Source organism: Alosa sapidissima, chromosome 15, assembly GCF_018492685.1.
Source record: "Alosa sapidissima isolate fAloSap1 chromosome 15, fAloSap1.pri, whole genome shotgun sequence".
Lineage (NCBI taxonomy): Eukaryota > Metazoa > Chordata > Actinopteri > Clupeiformes > Clupeidae > Alosa > Alosa sapidissima.
The window spans coordinates 29009716-29033177 of NC_055971.1; the positions used below are offsets into that span (position 1 = coordinate 29009716).

Here is a 23462-nt window from a genome sequence, read left to right on the forward strand (position 1 = left end):
AAACATATTTCTAAAAACATTCTATGTGAGCTTTACAGTAGTTCATATAGTTTCTATGAATATTCTGTGTATTAGTGGCGTTGGTGGTATAGTGGTTAGCATAGCTGCCTTCCAAGCAGTTGACCCGGGTTCGATTCCCGGCCAACGCAGTGCTCTTTGGGCAGCCGTGGCCTACTGGTTAGCACTTCGGACCTGTAACCGGAGGGTTGCCGGTTCGAACCCCGACCAGTAGGCACGGCTGAAGTGCTATGCTCCTGTGTCCCCCCTTGAGCAAGACACCTAACCCCTCACTGCTCCCCGAGCGCCGCTGTTGTTGCAGGCAGCTTACTGCGCCGGGATTAGTGTGTGCTTCTGTACACTGTGTGCTGTGTGTGTTTCACTAATTCATGGATTGGGATAAAATGCAGAGACCAAAATGTACTACAATTATTCAAAAGATTCAAATAATGGTTATCAGAATGTAAATCTAAATGTTGTCGAACTGTGAAGTGACCTACAGGCTACAGGCAAATAAAACAGAAACAAACCATTTACATACATACTTTATCTTACATATCAATAAATAAGGATCTCTGTGTTGTCCATGTAAGTAGTTTTTTCAGCCGCCCCAGGGTGACTGCAAAACAAAACCAGCGAGAGAGAGAGTGAGGCCCCAGTTCAAGCCTTGTGGAATCTTTTAAGAGGGCCCAACAGGCAGGCTGCACCAGGCACGTAACTGAAGCGTTTCATTCACGAAGCGAATGCTGCAACAATTAGCTTCCACTGTAATCAATGGAACTGACATGATAGCAGCGCGTTCGTTCAAAAAAAATTGGTGTGGCCTGCCTGTAGGACAAAATGGCAGCCATGTCATCAGTGTGCAAGCGACTGTGTGAGCTTTACCTTCATCTCAGCATAGATCCAGTCCAGGAAGTAGGCCACGTTGCCATAGACACCTGGCTTGTTTACACGACCACAGCCCTGCCCCCAGCTGGTAACTCCCACCAACCACCAAAGAGAGTCCTTCTCAGTCACCAGAGGCCCTCCTTCATCACCCTGGGGCATAATCAAGTGGACTTACAAAATCAGCATGTAACACACACACACACACACACACACACACACACACACACACCTTGTGTCACCCTGGAGCAATATTAAGTGTACTGACAAAAACAGTATGTAGACACCATACAAAGCCCTTATCTGACATCAGGGGTCCTTCTAGATGTCCTTTTTAATATCAATCTATAGCAACCTTGCCACATGCTCCTGTGTCCCCCCCAGAGCAGAGCTAAGTGTGCTTAATGTTCAGTATGTTCACAAGGGTGTTGAGATGAGGTAGGCATAATATGAAGCTGTGAACATGCTGTCTGCAAACTCTCACAGTGCAACAGAGAGAAATATCAGAGAGAGTGTTTTCTTAAGAAGGGGGGGGGGGGAGTGGTTGTGAGTGAAACTTTTGACAAGTACAGTTCAGAGAGTCTCTCTCGAACTACATGCATGACCGATTCTCTTTTATTCTTATTCTGTCACACTCACTCACTCACTTCATCACTCACTCACTCATGTCATCTCTCACTCACTCACTTACTCTCTCACTCACTCACTCGTCATCACTCACTCACTCTCTATCTCTCACTCACTCACTTCACCTCTTACTCTCTCACTCACTCACTTCATCACTCACTCTATCACTCACTCACTCACTCTCTATTTCTCACTCACTCACTCACTCACTCACTCACTCACTCCACCTCTTACTCTCTCACTCACTCACTTAATCTCTCACTCACTTTCTCTTTCTGCTGGTGAAGTGACTACAGCCGCCACCCCTTTGTGTGCAGTGCAAGCAAGTGTACTGTCCTAACTTAGACAAACATATAGTATAGTATAGTATATATACTTTTTTGATCCCGTGAGGGAAATTTGGTCTCTGCATTTTAACCCAATTGGTGAATTAGTGAAACACAAACAGCACACAGTGAACACACAGTGAGGTGAAGCACACACTAATCCCAGCGCAGTGAGCTGCCTGCTTCAACGGCGGCGCTCGGGGAGCAGTGAGGGGTTAGGTGCCTTGCTCAAGGGCACTTCAGCCGCGGCCCACTGGTCGGGGCTCGAACCGGCAACCCTCCGGTTACAAGTCCAGAGTGGTAACATATGGCTTCTTTGTGCGGTTCCACGGTGTGTTTGCATAAACACACACATAGAATTCAGTGTGTGGGTTGTACCCCCCCCCCCCCCCCCCCTCTCTCTCTCTCTCTCTCTCTCTCTCTCTCTCTCTCTCTCTCTCTCTCTCTCTCTCTCTCTCTCCTTGTTGTTCATCTCCAAGTTCCAGCCCCTTTCATATAAACCCATGTGGAACATCAAAGCCTGAGAACTGTTTGATCTTCCGATGCCTTTGTGGAGCCATGCTGAGTCATATTCTAAAAGCATAAAGGCAGAGGCTCACTCACACACACTCACACACCCCTCGTACACATGGGACAGTTGTTTCTAAGACATGGTGTGCTCATGCCAGAGGACTAGCTGCTCCCTCTCTATCTTCACAACCCAACTCTCTCAGCACCACTAACAAATGGACATGCTTAATCTAGCACTTATTGGACTGTTTCATTTTGTAAGTCGCTTTGGACAAAATTGTCTGCTAAATACCATTACCATAACCATACCTTACCAAGACCCTCCTCCATAACCATAACTTACAAAAACCTCTCCTCCATACCCATAACCATTACCATAACTTACCAAAACCCCTCCTCCTACCATAACTTACCAAAACCTCTCCTCCATACCCATAACCATACCAACCAAGAGCCTCTTCTCTATCCTGACTATCCCTTCTTCCTCCCTTGACTTCTATTCTATAGTATTATATCATTATAACTACATAATTATACTATAGTAGTATTGCTGCACTTTGTCCTAGTCCTACTGTACCCTGATGTTTTCCCTTTTTTGTCAGTTGCTTTGGGATAAAAGCGTAAATTTAAATGTAAATGGTAATGTGTCTGGTTGGATAAGGAGAGAGGACTATTGTGGACTATTGGATGACTATTGTGCTCTGGACTGGGTGAGGGGAGGCTGGATAAGGAGACAGGACTATTGTGCTCTGGACTGGGTGGGGTGGGGGTGGGGGGTGGTCCTGTCTGTAGCTCATGTCTGTTCACATTCAGCACAGTTGAGGTGAAAAGCTTACGGTTTGTTCTGCACTCTAAATAAATGAAAATTCATTCGGTGAAATTATGTTTCTGTCTGTTAAAAACTACAGACCCAGGAGTGAATGTTTCAGCTCGTTGCCATCACTAGTGTTCAGACTTGAGGCTCACAAATACACATTCACGCACTTACTGTATCTGAAAAATGCAAGTACTCTCTCTGTCAAACACACACAAAGCATACCACATACATGCACACACACACACACACACACACACACACACACACACACACACACACACACACACACACACACTCTCTCTCTTTCTCTGTCTATCTATCTCTCTGTTTCTCTTTCTCTCACTCTATCCGTCTCTCTCTTTCTCACACACTCACACTCACACAAACACACACACACACACACATACTGTCTGTCTATCTCTCTGTTTCTCTTTCTCTCGCTCTCTCTCTATCTGTCTCTCTCTCTCTCTCTCTCTCTCTCTCTCTCTCTCTCTCTCTCTCTCGCTCTCTCTTTCACACACACACACACACACACACACACACACACACACACACACACCTCACAGCGGTCGACTCCTCCCTGCAGATTCCCTGCACAGATCATGCTGTCGGATATCTTGCCGTCGTACACTTCCGGGCTGTTGCACTTCGCCCTGCTGATCAGAGACACCTGGGCCTCCATCAGCTTTGACGCCGCTGCACCTGCAGCAGATAGCAGACAGGGGGGGCTGTTTACAGGCCAGATGTGCACGTGTGTATCACATAATGTATATGTATGTTTGGTTACACTTTACTTGAAGGTATCTACATAAGAGTGACATGAGACTGTCATTAACATGTCATAAACATTATAAACAAGTCATAAACATTTTTGACATAACGCTTCTGTTATTAAGTGTCATTCGGTTTTTGTCATGACAAGATAGGGTTAGCTTTAGTGTTATGGCAGTGTCATGACACTCTTATGTAGATACTTTCAAGTAAAGCGTTAGCGCATGTTCTTACACTTGCTGTTTTTACTTGTGCTGCAGGATAAGACTGGACATTTGGAGAATACGATGCAAAATGATCCTAACTGAGAACATGAAAAGTGTCTGTGTGAGCTCCCTACCGCCTTCCGAGGTCCTCCCAAATCCCACAATCCAGCTGGGCTGAGGTGGAGTAAATTCCATATCCACATTCGGCAGGCAGATTGGTCTCAAGGAATCTGCGCCATCCAGGATAGGAAAACAAGACCTGTTACCTCAGCCTTCGTTTCACATCATCTCAAAAAACACAGAATACACACACACACACAGGACACTACATAGCTGTATTTATTTATGTATTTATGTGGCTTATGTGAGTATTGCCTATGTGGGTTATTATAAGTTTAGTCTGGTTATACCTGTATAATTGAGTATGTGACAAATTAACTTGAAACGTGCTCATACAGGGTCATAAGGATGGGAGGGAGAGGGACTTATGTCCAGCTAGACAGGCCACTGGGGTTGTTTCAACACCTACAGCACACATAAGGCTAGTGCTTGGTGGAGCATTTCTTATCATCTCTTTCTTCATTTTGATATTTCTTTTATGACAATAATGAAATATAGGCTCCATTCTACATTATGAGTCAAAGGTACTTCTAAAGGTCATCTTAAGCATTTGTAATCATTTCTATTAGTTAGAAACGCATACATTGTGATAGATGGGCATTCAAATATATTTCTGATGTATTTTTTTTTATTTCTTCTGTACCAGATATCTGGAAGGGATCGTGGAGTTTCATCAGTGAGATGTCATTGTTGTGGGTCTTGCTGTCGTAGTCTGGAAAGGTGACGACGTGCGCCACTGTTTTAAACGGGAGGAACATATAATCCATCCTCCCATGGATCCGGTCATACACTCTCCAGGAGGAGGGGTCAAGGCTCCTGGCACACACACACGCACGCACGCACACAAGGTAATTGTTACATTACAAAACTCTTGGAAAAAAGAAGCTGTAGTTAAAGAATGCGTGAAACATATTGGTCAGATCTGGTCTAAGAGCATGACAAGTATCAGGAAAAGCACAAAAGCATCTGCAAAAATGTCTTGAATTTCCCCTTGGGGATCAATAAAGTATCTATCTATCTATCTAACAGACCCACTTTGTGTACACTAGCTTGAGTAAGTGAGATCTGATTCTGTACTCTGTGTGCACTGCACGTCCCCACCTCTGGGCACACTGTGCTGCTGTGAGTATCCAGTAGGGGGCGATGATGGCGCCGCCGCAGGCGGTGGAGGTCACGTTGTCCATCAGCATCACCTGCCATGGCCATGCCCCGGCGGCCGCCTCCTGGCCACCCACCACCCGATCACTGCTGAGGGAGGGTTTGGAGCCACATGCTGAACAGGCAGAGGAGGAGAAAGGGGGGGGGGGTATGGGTAAAAGAACAGAGAAATAAGTATAAGTATAAGTATAAGTATAAGTATATATGAAGAGTTCAGAGTGCAAAACCCTCTAAATCCGTCTGACCACATTTCTTTTAAATGAGCATTTGAAATCCGGTTCCTATAGGTTTTTGCATAGAAATCGATATTTCAGACCAGGAAGAGAGTGTTATTTAGTGGGTTTTGAAGTTAAATTATTTGATTAACGTATACTATGTGAGTAGAGCATTTACTCACCATCTTCTATCTCAGTTTGGACATAGGTGGCTTTTGCATCTGAACCCTTCATATACTCTTTTGATCATGTGAGGGAAATTTGGTCTCTGCATTTATCCCAAACCGTGAATTAGTGAAACACACTCAGCACACAGTGAACACACAGTGAGGTGAAGCACACACTAATCCCGGCGCAGTGAGCTGCCTGCAACAACAGCGGCGCTCGGGGAGCAGTGAGGGGTTAGGTGCCTTGCTCAAGGGCACTTCAGCCGGGCTTACTGGTCGGGGTTCGAACCGGCAACCCTCCAGTTACAAGTCCGAAGCGCTAACCAGTAAGCCACGGCTGCCCCTCTAAATAACCAGAAGGAAGGATAGAAAGAAAGAAAGAAAGAAAGAAAGAAAGAAAGAAAGAAAGAAAGAAAGAAAGAAAGAAAGAAAGAAAGAAAGAAAGAAATGGTGTTGCACATTGAGTGTGACCTTCAGAGGGACGACCTTGAGAGTGTCAGGTGTTGCCTGATTAAGGTATAGCTCTCTAGCAACAGAGAAAAATATCAGTGGAGTTGAAATGTTTTGTAATGTCACAGACTTTCCTTTATCTGTTCCCTACTCCCTTTTGATCTGTCTTTGTGCGTCCCACCCAAATCTACCTGCACATTGGTATAGATTGAGGAGCATAAAAGTAAAATCCAAACTCACCAATACAGCGCAGGGTCACTGTTTTACCTGAAGGGCAGGTATCACTGTGGAGTAAATGGATTCAATTAACATTAGGAGGATCTTCTCTAAATGTCATCCTGTCAGTCGCAAGAGCACTCAAAACAGAGTTAGATAGTGTGTCTGTAGTGTTAAACTGAGTAGGTATGTATCATTTATCATTTTGGTGTGGTGCCATGTCAGGATCTGTGTCTGTTCAGTTTTATTGCCGTTTTTTTAAAAGTTTAAAAGTTTCTTTAAAATCTGTAATTTTGTTCTTGTTGATTCTTTATGAACCTCAACTGGAAAACACTTGGTGAATAAATAAAAGTGACTTGACATAATATGGGTGTGCTGAGGAGGAAGTGACATAATATAGGCGTGCTGAGGAGGAAGTGACATACTAGGCGTGTTCGTCTTCATGCAGATCTCCCAGATGGATATGCGGAGCAAATGCGAAGCAATCCATCTGGCGGAGTCAGGTTGACGGGTCTGACGGAGTCCTCTCCAAAACTCCAGAGATTCCAGACCCCAGTGAGTGGGGTTGGGAATGGAATGACAGAACCAAAGTCTGGGTGCCATATTGGACAGATCTGGAAGATGCCAGCAAGGGATGCTCACTCCTCCTCAACTGTGGCTGTGTGGTTGCCTGTATGGGCAACTGGAAGTGCCACCGAGCTGGACTTTGCTGTACCACAATGTGCAAGTGTGAGGGAGGCTGTACTAATAATGATGAAGAGTGAAACCAAAAATCTTCGAATAAATACATGATGTTTAAGCAAAGTCCTTTTAGGCAAGTCCCTCCACTCGGCGGCCATATTGCAACGCTTTTTGGGCACTCATCGAGCATCCATTTCGGCAGAAATGTGCGTGCCCAAGGCTTCACGACACCAATCTTGCTCCAGCGGTGAGATCACAACACATGATTGGCACAATGTCTTCACAACACACCACATGATTGGCTCAATGTATTCACATGTCAACATTTTGCCGCGGAAGGGGTGTGATTTGCATAGACAACTGCCATATTGCCGTTACAAACTAAGCTCATGCATTTCTATGGAGGATTTTTTTAGTGCTGTGTCTCCTCATTAGAAAGTCTATGGTTTAAGTATGAATTGTTTTTTTGTGTTATTTGACTAAAATATAATATTATGCCTTAACATGGTGAAAAGCCTAATATACTGTAACTTTTCACTGTGGCATAGTTCTGAATTTGTGTTTATTTAAGGCCTCAACAATGGTCTTTTTGGTCACAACATGTGATTTTTGACACTATAGTGATAATGATCTGTCCAATCAACAAAGAAAAGCATACCTTGGAGGTAAAATATGGGTCTAGGGACCTGAGTATTTTAATGTGACTTTTTCAGAGATATTGAGAGTTTATGAGCTAAATATGACTATGATACTAGATTTAAATTGACTTAAAATGAGAACATATCAAAATTGGATTCCTTGTATCAAACAAAGTAGAGAAAATACATTATACAACAATTTAAGACTAAAGGAAGCTGAGATATAACCTTTTCTCTTTTCGGCGGGGGCCATTTTGGATTTTATGGATAACTGTCAGTAGGGGGGCCACCTCAACTTGTATCCATGGATTTTTGAAAACCTTAGGTCTATACCTAACACCCTGCCAAAAATCAAAAGCTTATCCAGAAGTGCCCAATCTTCATGATTTTTCACATATTCCTTCCCAGCTATATCTTAGTAGCCTATTCCTGAATCCTGTCCCTTTCAAACTATGTTAAAATTGTGTGATTAGCCGCCAGCATAATAAAATCTAAATTAAAAGACAAAATCTTATTAGGCTCCAAGTTCCTGTCTGTCTGGGTGCACACTTAACTTGTACTGTCTGTTCTTAGAACTCAGCACAACAACATTTAACTTGAACTCTGTTCTTAGAACTCAGCACAACAACATTTAACTTGAACTCTATGTTCTTAGAACTCAGCACAACAATATTTCTGCTTACACAAATGGTTAAGTAAGGGTTAACGGCCGCCGAGGTGTCCTGTTATACAGAATAAATGGACGAGGGCGAGTGGCAAAAAACTCCCGACGCGTAGCGCCCAAGTCCATTAATTCCGTATAACTGGACACACCTCGAACCAGCAGCAGTAACAGCAAAAAATGTCTTGTCCTGTTAGTACTAATGTCTTGTCCTGAGTAGTGTCCTGTGACACCCAGACACTGTCCTGAGACAGTTAGACACTGTCCCGAGACACCCAGACACTGTCCCGTGACACCCATGACTGTCCTGTAACACCCAGGCACTGTCCCGAGACACCTATGACTGTCCTGTGACACCCAGACACTGTCCCGAGACACCCATGACTGTCCTGTAACACCCAGCCACTGTCCTGTGACACCAATGACAAATGTGAACCACTGCATTCTGTAAATGAAAGGTGCTATAATTAAGCATATTGTTATTGTTATTATTATTATTATTATTATGTGGAATCATTTATGTCTTTGAATCATTGTACATGTATGTATGTATGTATGTATGTATGTATGTATGTATGTATGTATGTATGTATCTTAGACATTTTTATTTGTTTTGTTTTAGATAAAATATGTAAATTGTTTTACATAAAATTGTACATGTAAAAATCCTTCTTTGCTTTATGATTTTTGAATTTTCAAAGTTGTTTGTTAGAATGTTTAATAAAGATGACTTGTGCTTTAAAGTAGTAGCTCTGGATTTGTGTTTTGTTATCAAGTAATGTTCAAGCACAGCTGACATTCAGCCTACACTCAGTCAGATCAGTTAGTGTGTGGGCCAGTGCATGCCCGGGGACCCAGGCAACCCTCAGCCAACACTTTGATAAACAATAACACCCACACCTGGGGCCTGTACTACGAAGCGGGGTTACTGGCTTATCTGCGTAACTTCGAGAGTAACTTGATCACGTGTGGCGTAACTTCCCGATTAACCCGTACTACGAAAGGTGGATAGGTTTTAACTGAGGAGGTATGCTGCCATGGCAATTTACGCTGCATCTCAAACCTGCTCCGAGCAGCTTATGTTCTTGGTTAACCCGAGGTTTCCGTTAACCAAACCCTTTATAAGTACCACCCCTCCACTAACAATGTCGCCGTACCTGGATGATCCATACGACATTGGAGCGCAAATCGTGAGGGGCTCTCTTCGCAGGGCGAGCCGGTTTTAGAGACCGCCAGAAAATATATAGGCTACCCGGGCAATATTCTCTATGAAGAGATTGTCAGCCGAGGGAATTCGTTATCTTTGTCAGATGATCTAGGAAGACGTCTCAGCAATGCCCGTACGTGGACATTCATTTATTCCATCGGTGCTGAACATCTGAGCAAGAATACTGTATGTCCGAAAATAAATGGGACATAGCCTACAGTAGGCCTAATAAATTAAAATCACCATTTTAACAAACTTGTTGAATTGAATGTCATATTACTGTACCCTGCACATAAAGGCTACACATGTCCACAGGACCAGAATCCGACCGAATGCCTCCCTCAACCCCCTCCATAATCGGCCTTCCACTATTATTTGCGATGGCCAACTCCTCTGCTACTGTAAAACACTCTGGTGCCTTTAGTGTTCAAAGACACCTTTTTCTTGTTAGCTGTAAAACAGAGGCCAAGTGAAGGCTATAAGCTAGGCCTACATGTTTTCATAATTAAGAAATATTAATGCAAGCTATAACTATATAAACCTACTATCTGAATAATGTTTTTGTGTTTCATTTTCACCTGCTGCCATGTGCGTTTGGCAATGGTGTTGCATCTGAAATGTTCACAGGATTAGGCATACACTATCAGTCAATGGGGGCTACTTAAACATTAAATTATCCTTATTACTGTAATCTATATGGCCACTTCTGAATTGTGTTGCATCTGTAGGCCTTTCTATGAACTCAAAATAGGCTATTTAATTATTTCAACTCATTTCAGACATTCCGCAAGCTACTAATCCTCCGTAACACATATTTGAAGAACATGTGGGAATAAAACTTTACTTTTTTTAGGCATTTAGGCTACCCGATCTGCAATAGGCTACGTTGCCAACAGCCTTGCCTTGCTTTGTTCACTGCCGACGTATTTGATTTTTGTCGTAGAGTGGGTTTTAATTCCTCATAACTTGGCATAATAATTGTGCATTCCTCATCCGTAAAATAAGGTGATCGCGTCATCATTGAAAGTGGTGACTTGCGCTGCAACCCGCCCCTTTTATGTGAACGCGCACAAACTCCAATTAGGTTAACCCCGGCTCAACAAATCAACTTCATAATCAGCGTCGTAGTACCGATTAACACCACTTAAGATAACCAGGTTTTGTCAACCCCGGTTTAAAAAAGTAACCCTGGGTTACATCTGGGTAGGTTAAGCTCCCTTCGTAGTACAGGCCCCTGGGCCGACAGATAGATAGATAGATAGATGGATAGATAGATAGATAGATAGATAGACGCTTTATTTGTCATTCACACAACATGGGATTATGAAGAGAACAAAATATCAACTCAGGTCTCGGTGCAGACCGAGTACTATAGTGAATAATAAATAAATACAATATAACATAACATAAGTGCTTGTTTATGGAAGTCCACAACAACCATCTTCTTGGTCTTGGTGAGTTTGTTTTCCTTGCATAACAAAACAATAAGTCATTTTACAGCTTATGGGCCACACTTGGGGCAGAGCAAATCTTGTCAGTTTGCACTGATTGGGCCATGGCTGGATATGGGCAGGGATGGGCAGTATTTCTAATACATGTATTTAAAATATGTATTTCAAATACAAAATACTATTTTGTAATTTGCATTTTATTGAGATGATGAAAATGCCTTCGTATTTTGTATTAGTGTTTTCTGTGTATTTTTGTATTTTCAAAATACTTTAAAATACTTTCTGTGAAACACTGTGATGACATCTATCTAACTATCTATACTGTAAAGCACGAAATGTCTGTCTCTGTCTGTTTGTGGCACCCTTGCATGGTCAAGCTGGAATGATTAACAGGCCCCATAACAACTATAAAATATAATAATAGTCTGAATGCAACACTGTTTGAGAAGTTAGTTGTGCTCAAAGGCATCAACTGAGGAGACACGACTAGCTAAGGTTACACACACTCCTTTGCTCACACAAGGACAGCACAAGGACTTGAATTCACAAGTTTATGCAACACTTGAGTTTGCTATTTTCCTTTCTTTTTTCTGTTTTACAGTTTTTTTTCTAGACTTTAAATTTGTCTATGTTCTCTGACCTGTGAAATATTTCAGTGCTATGGTAACTTGACAAGATACCTCAAACAAGGACATTTCCAATTTTGCACATTTTAAATAAGAAATGATTGAAAATGTCATAATAATTGGCTTCTAATTGGCTCAACTGATTGGATGGTGTTAATGTGACAACCTGATTTTTATTTTTACTTTTTTTTGTATTTACATTGATAGAAGTTGTGCACACACCAGTTTCAGGTGTATACAAAATTATTCAACTGTGATGAAACTCACCAAGTGTGGTAATGATGGTGTTAAATAACTTAAAAGGTTAAAATGCTACCTAGTTTAAATTTCTAAATAAGTTATCTATTTGGATTATTTGTCTTTCAGTTATTGTCACTGATTCATAGTGGGTAATCTATTACACCAACTGGCTGGAAAGTGCAACAGTTGTGGAGTTGGCATTGCATGTCGCTGCAAAACAGTACATCTCCAAACTTATAAACAGTAGACTAACAGTCAACAAAAAGTGGACTGTCAGAGCAGCACAAAGTACTAAAAGCCATGCCGAGTGTCCTGTTCACTTTCAAACTTTCCATCACATTTGGTGCCTCTGCATAGCCACTTCATAAATGTGTTAGAATTAGTTCTACTTTAAAGAGCATTTTGAGCGATCACATAGCCTAGCCTACGTCCAAAGTGACAATATTATCAGAAGGCCCTTTGTGCAATTTGCTTTTGAGCAGGATCTTATAAGAACATTTCAAAATGAATGGAAAGACACAGTGATGAGATTTTGAGAAAACTGATTGATATGAATACACTGTACAGTTTATGTAGTAATAATGCACTGGTTATGAATAACAACTATTTTAAGTAAACATATAATTAGTAATGCAAAAAGTTTTTGTTCTAAGATTCATTTCTCTTTTGTGGCCCCAATTAGTCCAGGAAACTGGCAAAAATTATACAGACTGCCATAATCTGTGATGAAGATATCATAGATGTTGACCTTGTGCTCGACGTAATGATGCCTGAGGTAAGGAAATGTGAATAAAAAAGCCATGCCATGTTATGATTTCAACATTGTCACGAACCACAAGGATTTCTGCAGGTTTCTGGCTGAGAGGTTCATGTCCATGCATCCAGCATTGGAGTAACAAGCATTGCTGTTTTTTTTGGTATTTATACATTCTTTTTAAATGTATTATTTTTTTTATTTATTTCTTTATGTCTTATTGGATTTCAGTGTATTATCTTCATTTCATTATTTACTATATGTGTGTACTGGGGAAATTAGATTTTTTTGGTATTAAGTTAAGTTTATGGTGTACAGCCATAAATGTGAGCCATGGGGCCCACTGGTTAGCACTCTGGACTTGTAACCGGAGGGTTGCCGGTTCGAGCCCCAACCAGTGGGCCGCTGCTGAAGTGCCCTTGAGCAAGGCACCTAACCCCATCATGATATGATGCATGATCACTGATCAAATTGCTATTTTCTGACAGGATGAGCACAACCATGCAGGTTCTCTGAATCTCAAGCTCTTTAGCCTGGCCCTAGCATCTTAATGCTGTATTCACAGCATATGATCACTCGCATCACATTACCATGGGGTTACTGTGTAGGTAATGCTACTATTTAACATGCCCACCACTGGAGAGATCTTAGAAAACTTTTAAACTTTTTTTTTTTATTCTCCCGAGACGCTAGCTACTTAAGGTAGTTCGCTCATTATCTCAGATCAGTGAAGAACTACCAGAGAAAATGTCGGGAAGAAAAATCAAAGAAGTTAATGTTAGACTTAGACTAGCTGTGTTACAGTTTCTCGTTGCAAAATTAAAATATCCATGCGCTTTTGTAGGCTACACAGTCTTAAAAAAACACTGTTTACAGCTCTTGAGTCACGTACTAGGCTAGGTCATTTTTTTATAACGATAATTTAGATAGGCCTAGGCTACACTTATGGGGTGGGTGCTATTGCGTTTTCTAAAGAATCTCCCGTCTTGGTTTTGTACAGAAATTAATATTAAGTGACACATACGTGAAAGAGAGAAAAAAAGGTCACCTTCCGATATTTAGCAGGCTACGGTCTGGAATTTAATAATATTGTTGTAATGGTAGGATAACTACACAGTTTACACAATAATTACACTGTGTTATAAATATTGTATATCAATGCATTTATTGTCTGTCAATTACCCAAAATTGTGGCTCTGTCTCTCATTGAACAGTAGCTTATTTAATGCATTCTAATCCATTGTCAATCACTTCCGGGAACTTTTTGAAGTTTACATGAACCACGTGACCTTAACGAATTTTGAACACCCATTGTCGCAACTCTACCTTTATATGGCTCTGGAGCTCTCCATTGTGTTCAACCCAGCATGCATCACATCAAGTTAGATCTGCACAGATCTGCATGAAGACGAACACGCCTAGTGCTGAGGAGGAAGTGACAAAATATGAGCGTGCTGAGGAGGAAGTGCTGAGGAGGAAGTGACATAATATGGACGTGCTAAGGAGGAAGTGCTGAGGGCAAGGACCTCAGGTTCTCCTACCTGTTCTGGAGGTTAGCCTGTAGTGGGATGTTGGGGTTTGTGTTCGATGGGAGTCTCATGAAGCCCTGAGAGTACAGGTGGCTCGATGGCACAGGTGTTTGACCTGAGCTCACATATGTGTCCCTGGAAGACACACAACACCAACAGACCACGTATCAACAAGACAATATATATAACAAATTGTTGACAATATTATAACAAAGATATTCCAGGGTCAACTAACCACCATTCTATGCCATACAGTTTTCCAGTCAATAAACGCTAATCCAGGAGTATGGAAATAAGAGATGTAGAGTCATTTCATTGGCTAATATCCAAATCTCAACTTTCAAAATCTTCTACTCACATGGCAAACTGTACCTGTAGTAATATTAAGTATTTACAAAATGGGAGGCGCACATGAATGAGCAAGACTCCAGTGTAGAGGAAAGAGAGGCCCCAGTTGTAATGGAGACAGCTGTTAGATGTAGTGTTTACTTACCTGCTGTATCCGATGCCCTCACAGGCCTGGCGGCCATATTCGTCAGTCCAGTCATCGGCACACACACTCTTCCAGGTCTGGCTACTCCGTGAGTATGCCTGCAGGAGGAAGTCATCCCCTGAGAGACGCACTGCAGAGCCAGACACAAACACACAAACGCATCAGGTGCTGGTGTACTCTACTCGCAGAGAAACGCACTGAGGAAGCAGAACCCACAAACACCAGACCGGAGAACCACCACTCACCAAAGAAGAAGAACTAACAACCACAAACATATACGTACATTAGTACCACCACAGATGTGCATTGAAGAACCATGAAGAACAAACCTCATTATACATTAGTACCCGAGAATCACGCTGAAAAACTAAGAACCACCAACATTACGTTATACTTTATGGCTCTATGATAACAGAGAGGGGTCTTCACATTTAAGCTAATGTATTCTAGTTAAGGTATGGTATTCCACGCATCATCCTTTAGAGACTGTGCAGTCAGGTGCTTCTCAGTAGGACAAGACGCTTTGAATTGAAGAGAAGGAGCTGGAGCACACTGATCACTTGCAGTCTTTTATTTAAGTAAAAGTATAAGTTTAAGTATATATACTCTTTTGTATAAGTATAAGTATACTTATACTTTTATTTAAGTAGTTTATATAGTTTATATAGTCTTTTGATCCCGAAAGGGAAATTTGGTCTCTGCATTTATCCCAATCCGTGAATTAGTGAAACACACTCAGCACACAGTGAACACACAGTGAGGTGAAGCACACACTAATCCCGACGCAGTGGGCTCGGGGAGCAGTGAGGAGTTAGGTGCCTTGCTCAAGGGCACTTCAGCCGTTCCTACTGGTCGGGGTTCGAACCGGCAACCCTCCGAGTCCGAAGCACTAACCAGTAGGCCACGGCTGCCCCACTACACATTTTAAACAAACTGCTTGTCAATCATTGCTCGAACAAAAGAAGACCTTTTTTTATGTCTCAAGCTAACAGAGAAGGTTAACCAGTGACGCAATCCAGTGTTGAGAAAATCACTCCAACACAGCACTCAACAGTGCAGACATTCAACACCAAAAGCACTCGCTCAGTACAGGGCTATGATGGATGTCTGGAACCCGAGTCATAGATGTTTTCACTCCGTCACTAGCTTTATAGCTTCAGTAGATCATTTACAGTCATCTCCATCATCAGGCTGACACACACGCATTGTCTTTGTCTAAAGTTCAGTTCCACCAGCCCATAGAGAAGGAGGCTCCTGTACGGAAGGACTGTTTCAATGACCGGAGATTAGACAGATTTCTGCCCTCTTTGCTATAATGACTATTTTTGCGATGGCCGGTGATAACAGATATGGAAGAGCGGCACATATTTGGCTTTGGTGCCTGTGCTCGATGAACTTGTGCAGGTAAACTTGATTGTCTTGACCGTGTCCGTTTTCACCTAGGACAGCTGAACATAACAGATATCGGTTTGTTTTCACTTCCATTGATCATGAATTGTACGAGAATATAAGACGTGTTCTATGGACTGGTCAGAATAACAGGCCACTCCAAAATGTTCTGTTGAATCACACAACACAATGCCACTGATGTCACAAGTTTGAGGGAGTGGGTAATTGTGCAACATGTCCTAGCACTGACAAGTTTATAGAGAAGACAAGTAAAGAAACAAACAAAGAGAGTATAGAAAAAAATACACTGGTGAAGTACACACACTGGTGGAGTACACACACTGGTGAAGTACAGATACTGGTGGAGTACACACACTGGTGGAGTACACACACTGGTGAAGTACAGATACTGGTGGAGTACACACACTGGTGAAGTACAGATACTGGTGGAGTACACACTGGTAGTCACTTAAAAAAGTGTGAAAAAGTGAAGTTAAAATATAAAATATAAAATTGCAGAAGTAGAGAACAAAATATTGAAAGAAAGAAAGAATGGATGAATGAATGATCAAAGTAAAGTGAAATATGAAATAGAAGTGATAACAAAAAGAAAGAAACAATGAATGAATGAATGAATGAATGAATTAAAAAAATGAAAGAAGGTATAAGACAAGAGTAGAAGTGAAATGACAGTAGAGGAGGGGTCACTCACCACAGTTGGCCTCGTCCTGTCCACTGGAGCAGTGTGCTGTCCCATCACACCACTCCTCCTGCTTCACACACAAGCCATCACCACACCACACCACATTCACCCCGCACGGGGACAAGACTACACACGAACGCACGCGCACACACATATGTACACACACATGCACACACACACACACACACGCACACACGCACACACGCACACACACACACACACACACACACACACATACACACACACAAGCACTTGAATCACTGTATATTTGGAATTTACAGGTGAGTTGTGAAGGTATAACATTATGTAGAGGCCATGTAGTACTTACAGTAATAAGCCAGCATGATGGCAGCACACAGGCCCAGCCCGAGCACCATCACAGCAACCTGACTGAGGTTGATGCATTTCTTCTTCTTCACACCTGCAGCATGTCAAAGCCAACACTGAACTCACTCCACACTGAACTCACTCCACACTGAACTCACTCCACACTGAACTCACTCCACACTGAATTCACTTAACACTGAACTCACTCCACACTGAATTCACTTAACACTGAACTCACTCCACACTGAACTCACTCCACACTGAACTCACTCCACACTGAATTCACTCCACACTGGACTCACTTAACACTGAACTCACTTAACACTGAACTCACTCCACACTGGACTCACTCCACACTGGACTCACTTAACACTGAACTCACTCCACACTGAATTCACTTAACACTGAATTCACTTAACACTGGACTCACTCAACACTGAAATCGCTCAACACTGAAGTCGCTCAACACTGAAGTCGCTCAACACTGAACTCACTCAACACCGAACTCACTCCACACTGAACTCACTCCACACTGAACTCACTCCACACTGAACTCACTCAACTCACTCAACACTCAACTCCCTCAACACTCAACTCACTCAACTCTGAACTCACTCAACACTGAAGTCGCTCAACACTGAAGTCACTCCACTTTGCTACATATGTAGCAGTATCTCAAGAAACTCAAACAGAGGGAATAACAAGTTCAACAAAATCGAAATATCTATAATAATGTTCATTTCATTCATTCATTCATTCATTCATTCTCTATTTAGTATACTGCATATTAGTATGAAGTATTTACATCATTTGTAACATGATGATTTAATCTAACGCATATTTCATGCGAGATTACATGCCGCACTAACAGCATGGTGCATCCAAACATTTCATTAATCTCTCAGCCTTTTATTTCATCTGACTGAATCTAAACCAGAGACAACACGCACACACACACACACACACACACACACACAGGGCAGAGGACAGGTTGAGGAGCTGCGCTTACTTTTGGGTTTGGCCGGTGGAGGGGCCACAGGCTCGATGGTGTACTGTGGTTTCTGTGTGACCGCGCTGGGGTTAAAGGGTGGAGGTCTCTTCGCCTCACCCGGCTCAAAGCCCAGATTGATGTAGCTGGGCTCAGCTTCTACCTGCACACGCAACACATGGAGAGTCAAGTCAAGTCACCTTATTTATATAGCACATTTTAAAAAATCACTTCTAAGATCTTTTTTAAGACTGAACAAGCGGTCCTGAATAAAGACTTTCCACAGCAAAGGAATTGATGATTCAAGATTGAAGAGAACCCTGACGTCTTAATATGAAATACCACATCATAGCAAGTATACACTGACACCATGGCCTGTGACACTAGTTTAATGGAAATGGAAGACTTAATAACGAATTAATTCTAAGGTGTCATATCTGACCAAGGAAGAGTGTTTGGCACAAACTAGGGTGGTGTTCCCCAAAAGCATAATTGCACAACGACCATCATGACTAAGAAGATCGTGAGCAGGTCAATTAAGTGAGACTCGGTCATCGCACAACACCTGATCCAACAGATGAATCAAAGCCACACTCCTAACCAAAGATTCTAGAGCGGAGCCCTCTAGAATTTTTTGCTCCTAACCCAGGGATGACTTTGGAAACCATCCATTTTCTAAACTTTCAAAATCCAAAATTAATGGTGGATTTAATTGAATTTTAAATACAACTTGACTAAAAAACAAATGAACTGTAAGCAGTACTGTAGAGCAAAAATAATTAAATATGGCAAAATATTAAATAATCATTATCTTAATTTCAATCACAGATTGTCACTTTCATAATCATTGGCAAATCATAACAAATTCATCATGACAATAACAACTGAAAACTCAATTCAATTGACCTCTCTCATTAGAAGTAAGCACTCACCATATGAACAGCCATGTTATTCCAGTAGCATTAAGAAGCAGTGCACAGGGAAATCTGTGGAATAGGATTACATTAGCACCAATACACTTCACTCAGTTGCATATGAATAAAATGCTCTGTCCCAATGGCCTCAAAGGAGTTTCACCTGACTCACCCGGTAACTTCTCATGTGAGTGGCTCTCCTTAGCGCCGTGGACAGTGGACTGTGTGTGTGGCAGGTGGGGGCATTTCTCTTTTCACCCCAGCCTTGTTCAAACACTCAGGTCTCAGAGAGAGAGAGAGAGAGAGAGAGAGAGGGGGGGGGGGGGGGGCTCTCCCATCATACCCCTCCACACACTGACTCTAATGACACACACACACAGTTTACATGACAAAGCAAAAACGTTGTCTTTAAATGAAGGAAGAACGCCTGCTCCCAACGGATAGTGACGGCAGGTAACTCCATATTGTATATAATGACCTTTTGTGTCTAAATGGCGAACTGTGGGCCACAGACCCTCCACAGAGGGAGCGAATAAAACTACTGGCACTCTGTGGAAACTAACATAATTTTTTTTTTTTTTAATAATAAACAATTTTAATAACTCTAACTATTTTAAGTAATCGTTAACAACTATTTTGTGAGACACATGACACCCACTTTCATGACTCCTTAGACCTTTCACCTTTACCTTATCTGCCTCTGTAGATGCACAGCAGTGTGACTGTTAGTCCTTTTTACTGCTTCTAAATCAAGTCAGCTGAAACGTCGTTCTAGAGCGCTCTAGAATCTTTGAGCTGGACCTAGGGTAGCTACTCTGCGAAAGATTTGCCGTGGCCGCCGAGCTGTTGCTGACCTGCGAGCCTCCATGCCAACTGCAGACTAACGTTAGCCTAGCGGTGAGGAGCTGCAGTCTCACGGAGTAACAGACGGTCGCTGTTAGAAGTCCACCGAGTTGCGGATCTACACGATCGCCCACTACTTCAGACTGTGCTTCCAGTGATCTCCAGACTGCAGTCTACAAGGCCTAACGTTAACGTGATCTCCAGAGTGAATTCACCGGGTTGATCATTTGCTAACGTTAAAGAACTTTGTTGGCATATCGGTTGTGAAGACACCCTGTGCAGTTTTCACGGATCATCATTGCCCTTGGACATTTTCAGCTGGTTTGGAAATTGGACTAATTTTAACATCACCTTTGCCCTTTTTAAAAATATTTTCTTTTTTTTTTTTCACTTTTTATTTGTTTTGTTGTTTGTCTTGGTGTCACAGGTACGCTGGCGACTACGCCGCTCCATCCGGCATCGTTTGTCTTGTTATGCGTCTTGCTTTGGGTTGCACTATGTGCATGTTAAATGCGCTTTAAAAATAAAACTGACTTGACTTGACTTGACCATGTAATGTCAGTCACTAGTTCCTATATGTAAATCCTACATGTGAAACGTACACGATGTTTATTGCAGACGCTTTTGTCCAAAGCGACTTACAATGATGTTAAAAAACAATAAACATGCATTAACATATTAATAAACTCAATATAATTCAACTAAATAACAACAACCATAAGCATATACAAATAGTATGTCCACTTACGAAATTATTACGTAAAAAAAGTGCCTTTCTGTTTTTCTTTATCTAAAGAGCTAAACTGTGATGGAGATGGGTCTGTGCTGGCTGTCCTTGGGTCATTATGTAGTGTAACATTCAAATTGCTTATCAACCAAAAATACCAACAGTTTGTTCATAAAATTATATTCATTTGCTTTTGTAATGAAATGGGTGATTCTATATCGTTTACACGAAGGGAAGACGCCGATATTTCCCTGCGGTTTGGCCTCTCATTTACACGAAAACCCCGTTTTTATCACAGAAAACCATTATTTCTAAAAACTCCGGCCAAAGTGGAGATTTATGATAACGCCGGTTATGTGTTGTCGTGTCAACTGGGAGAAACGGGGTTTTAGGTTCTCAAACGTCACATTACGCGCCAGAAAATGCTTAACGTGAGTACCCTATGTTTACAGTTTGTTTGGCTACTGATTATGGATGCTATTAAGGTGGTACACATTTTTACGTTTGTGCAAACGCTTTAGGCCTGTTTGCATTGGCAAATATCATTCAAAAGAGAAATAGGAAGTGATTTGTTTTTGTTGTTGCTAATTTCGGGATTCTGATTGGCTAACGTGGGATTGAGCTTCTCCTTACACTGCCGACAGGTTTGGCATGCTCTTGACGGCATATATATACGGGGAAACTTCTCTGAAAACTGACAGGTGTGCATGATTTATTTTATTAATGATTAATGTGTGCATGATTTATTTTTTTAAACGGAGAGGGTGAAATGTCCGTTTATGAAAATAGCCGGCCATGTATAAATGTAGCCTCAGATTCAATTATAAACTGGTACTACTGCATCATCCAATTTCATTTCATTTAGTCTTTTTTTTATTATTACAAAAATCATTATACATCAAATCAAACAAATAAAAGAGATCTGTGACACACCTTACACTTATTTCAAAGCTATTGATGCCTTACTGCAATAAAACCCATTCTTAGCACTTCAGCGCTGAACTTGATGTCTGTTTGTTTTTTGTGTGATGATTTCAAGTGTAAGCAAGTACAGTACATAGCATTATTAGTCTCAAAACACACCAGGCATGCCCTTTCTAAACACTCTCCCTTCCACATTTGTACTTTACAAAAAGAGTAAAGGCATACTGTATATGGTTGTTTACAGATTTACAGACTGGTCATTTTCTCTGATGTTGTAAACAAGTGCTCCTATTCTGAATGATCAAATTTGGTCACAGGCTTATTATTTACGGTCTAGAAAAGTACATTCTAGATACATTCTTCACTGTACAGTATATAACCCATCGACACGTGTGGAGATTTCCACCATCTCTTCTCAAGGTGCAGGCTACAATAGCGTAAAAGAAACTGGCGTTCCACTTATTGCAGATCGTAGTGCATTGGAGTCGTGCGTCGTGCTTGGGGGCACAAAGGTCATCACAGGGTCTTCTGTTCAGGTGTCTTTGGTTTGCATAAGTGGCTTACAGTCAAACAGGAAAAGGGAGATATGGCACGACGCTTTGTGTGTGTGTGTGTGTCTGTGTGTGTGTGTCTGTGTGTTAGTGTCTGTGTGTTAGTGTCTGTGTGTTAGTGTGTGTGTACACATATAAGTGCATGCACACAAGTGTGTTTATCTAAGGAGGCTTATGCATGTGAATGTCTGTGTGCGTTTGTATGTGTATGTAGATGTTTGCATGTCTGTGTGAACGTGTGTGTGTGTGTGTGTGTGTGTGTGTGTGTAGATGTGGGTGCAGGTACATGCATGTATCAGTGTATGTATGCAGGTGTGAGTCGCGTGTGTGTGTGTGTGTGTGTGTGTGTGTGTGTGTGTGTGTGTGTGTGTGTGTGTGTGTGTGTGCGTATTGTGTATGTTTTTCAGACCCAGGCCTGCCACCCGGGAAACAGGCGGCTGAGGTTCTTGGGGTCCATGGCCTGCTGGATGAGGAGGTTGACCTGCCCCCCCACGCTGAGCACGGCGCCCCCCTCCACCCCCTTCAGCTTCTCCTGCAGCCGCAGCAGCACGCGCTCCGCCACCTTATTAAAGCTCTGACTGTCACTGCTACACACGCACGCACACGCACACACACACACACAGACAGACACGCACACAGACACGCACACACAGACACACACACACACACAGACACGCACACACGCACGCACGCACAGACACACACACACAGACACGCACGCACGCACGCACAGACACACACACACACACACACACACACACACACACACACAGACACGCACACAGACACGCACGCACGCACAGACACACACAGACACACACACACACACACACACAGACAGAAAGAAAGACAGACAGACAGACAGACACACACAGACACAAACAGATATAAACAAGAAACATAAACAAATACTATTGTTAGAGATATTCTTTTAAAACTAAGTATTCACACTATAAATTATTACAAACATATAAACCACTATGGTCGGCATATAAGGGATGAACTGTTCATCCGCACATGGTCCTACTTCATGGAAAGCACATAATAGAGCTTAAAGATTACAATGCTAAACCTACCCATGTACCGGCATTCAAACTCAAATCATCACCCAGTGATCTCAACAAAATGTGATCACATATAGCACGTCAAACAACACATTTTCACTGAGAAGCTGCATTATGGGTAATGTAGGTCTGAGGTTATGGGCTGAGTGAGTTGTCTGACCATAAGGCTTTGACTATTCCCTTTTGAGCATCGGTCATCCCAGGCTATGTCTTATGAGGTGGAAGGAGATTGATGGTGGACTTCAAAGGATTAGAATTTAGAACTGGAATTCAGAATCAATTCCCAA

The 23462-nt window shown here is 42.1% G+C and overlaps 2 protein-coding genes and 1 non-coding gene across 8 annotated transcripts in view; 1 reads left to right on the forward strand and 2 right to left on the reverse strand.

Moving 5' to 3' along the window:
• The first annotated feature begins 77 nt into the window (after positions 1-77).
• trnag-ucc lies at positions 78-149 on the forward strand. Its single transcript has one exon. It is a non-coding gene; the product is annotated as a tRNA-Gly (tRNA).
• Positions 150-324: 175 nt separating this feature from the next.
• On the reverse strand, positions 325-19346 carry LOC121683644 (transmembrane protease serine 2-like). 2 transcript variants are annotated; one of them, XM_042063366.1, is made up of 14 exons: positions 19239-19346; positions 19085-19138; positions 18174-18315; positions 17166-17258; positions 16847-16963; positions 14746-14875; positions 14265-14387; positions 6490-6533; positions 5361-5532; positions 4903-5075; positions 4274-4369; positions 3722-3864; positions 883-1035; positions 325-616 (listed from the first exon to the last, which is right to left on the reverse strand). In XM_042063366.1, the coding sequence occupies exons 2-14, from the start codon at positions 19097-19099 to the stop codon at positions 599-601; spliced, it is 1419 nt and encodes a 472-aa protein (XP_041919300.1). In that variant the 5' UTR covers positions 19100-19138; positions 19239-19346; the 3' UTR covers positions 325-598. The 2 variants fall into 2 exon arrangements, with proteins under 2 accessions (XP_041919300.1, XP_041919299.1); XM_042063365.1 differs by lacking the exon at positions 325-616 and having other exon boundaries at positions 678-1035.
• Positions 19347-21491: 2145 nt separating this feature from the next.
• The window catches only part of atm (ATM serine/threonine kinase), a 55584-nt gene continuing 53613 nt past the window's right edge, over positions 21492-23462 (reverse strand). For 3 of the 5 annotated variants that reach the window (XM_042063350.1, XM_042063351.1, XM_042063349.1), the window contains one exon: positions 21492-22698. In XM_042063350.1, the coding sequence (XP_041919284.1) occupies positions 22515-22698 (184 nt within the window). In that variant the 3' untranslated portion in view covers positions 21492-22514. The remainder of the gene's footprint in view (positions 22699-23462) is intronic. The other 2 variants (XM_042063352.1, XM_042063353.1) reach the window with 2 other exon arrangements.